At 34.9% G+C, this 1,309-nt stretch overlaps 1 protein-coding gene across 1 annotated transcript in view; it reads left to right on the top strand.

Moving 5' to 3' along the window:
• LOC100639424 (negative elongation factor B-like) overlaps window positions 1–1,189 on the top strand; it is a 2,184-nt gene extending 995 nt beyond the window's left edge. Inside the window, exons 3-5 of the mRNA XM_003391373.2 lie at window positions 11–106; window positions 169–663; window positions 922–1,189. Of these exons, the coding sequence (XP_003391421.1) occupies window positions 11–106; window positions 169–663; window positions 922–987 (657 nt within the window). The 3' untranslated portion in view covers window positions 988–1,189. The remainder of the gene's footprint in view (window positions 1–10; window positions 107–168; window positions 664–921) is intronic.
• Window positions 1,190–1,309: the final 120 nt, after the last annotated feature.

Raw genomic sequence — 1,309 nt, 5'->3', positions numbered from 1 at the left:
TTTGTCATAGGAAAGCAGTCATTTGGAGAGTCTACTTCGTTTGCTGTTCATTGGCTTAAAATCAGCCAGTTACTTGGAAACTAAGTCATACAGTGGAGATCCATTGGTGAGTGAGAGTGAGAAGTTTAGTAACTTTCACTCTCCATTTTTATTCTTCTCTTGTTGTAGGAAATTGATATCATAATAAAATTTCTTCCCGAGCTCCTGTCCTTCATGACAGAGTCATCACTGAGGCTAATCCACAGTAAACTAAAGCAGGACTACCCAACATACACCCTCTCTTCATCTTTCATCAGACACCTGACATCAACCACAGGGGCAATGCAACTCACTACATCCTACTCACTCTACCTCATCGACAAAAAAGACTTTAAAACTCTCTCCTCTCTCCTTCCAGCCATTGCTTCTTCATACACAGAATCAGAAACTGATATATTTCCCGATGGATACATGAATTCGGTTGTAGTTGGCGTTAGCTCTTACTTGGGGACAATTAGAGAAGCCACATTGCTAGCGATAATCAGAGAGTTCTTCCTGCCTTGTGCTAGACACTCGGAGATGTGTCTGCTCTATTTGTGCAGGTTTCTCTGGGTCGGCTCCAATAAAATAAAAAGAGAGATTGTCCAGGAGACACTGGATGAAATGAGACCTGCAACTGATCAGGTAAAGAGAAGAATTCTGTAATAGTATCACAGTAGGCCATAATATGTATATGTACATATATCTTTCTTTTTGTATTATATTTTTATTTTTATAATTTTATATTCATGCTTTGTGTAGGTGAGGACAAGACTTAGTTTTTTCTTTAGAATTATATTTTTTCTTTCTTTTTGCATCCTTTTAAAAAACAGTTAAATATCATGTATATAAAAATTTTATATCTACATGATATTTAATTGTTTTTTTCTCCCATTCCAATAGGTTAGTCCAATGGCTCAGGACCAGTATCAGGAACTAGTTGATAGAGTGAACAGCTACACTCAATAATCAGAACACACTATAGTCTATTGAACTATTTTCTGTTACATGTGTATAACTTTTGTCATTCACTTTTCTTCATTCCTAATTTCTCTCTTATTTACATTATTATAATAATTAAATATAAAAAAAAAATACAAAAAGACACCTAACCAACCAAAAATAAATAGTTAAATACAATTCATTTTGTCCTTCATTTATCCTCTCAAAGTGATCCAGCTCTCGATGAGATTCGACTCTGTATTTCTAACAACAACGACACTTGGTGGATCACGTGGGTTGCTACTCCTTCAACATAAAGGAAAATTATAATTGAACAGATAGTATTCTT

This window comes from Amphimedon queenslandica, unplaced genomic scaffold (assembly GCF_000090795.2).
Source record: "Amphimedon queenslandica unplaced genomic scaffold, v1.1 AMPQUscaffold_9526, whole genome shotgun sequence".
Taxonomy (NCBI): Eukaryota; Metazoa; Porifera; class Demospongiae; order Haplosclerida; family Niphatidae; genus Amphimedon; species Amphimedon queenslandica.
This window is presented reverse-complemented; position numbering and strand designations above follow the sequence as displayed.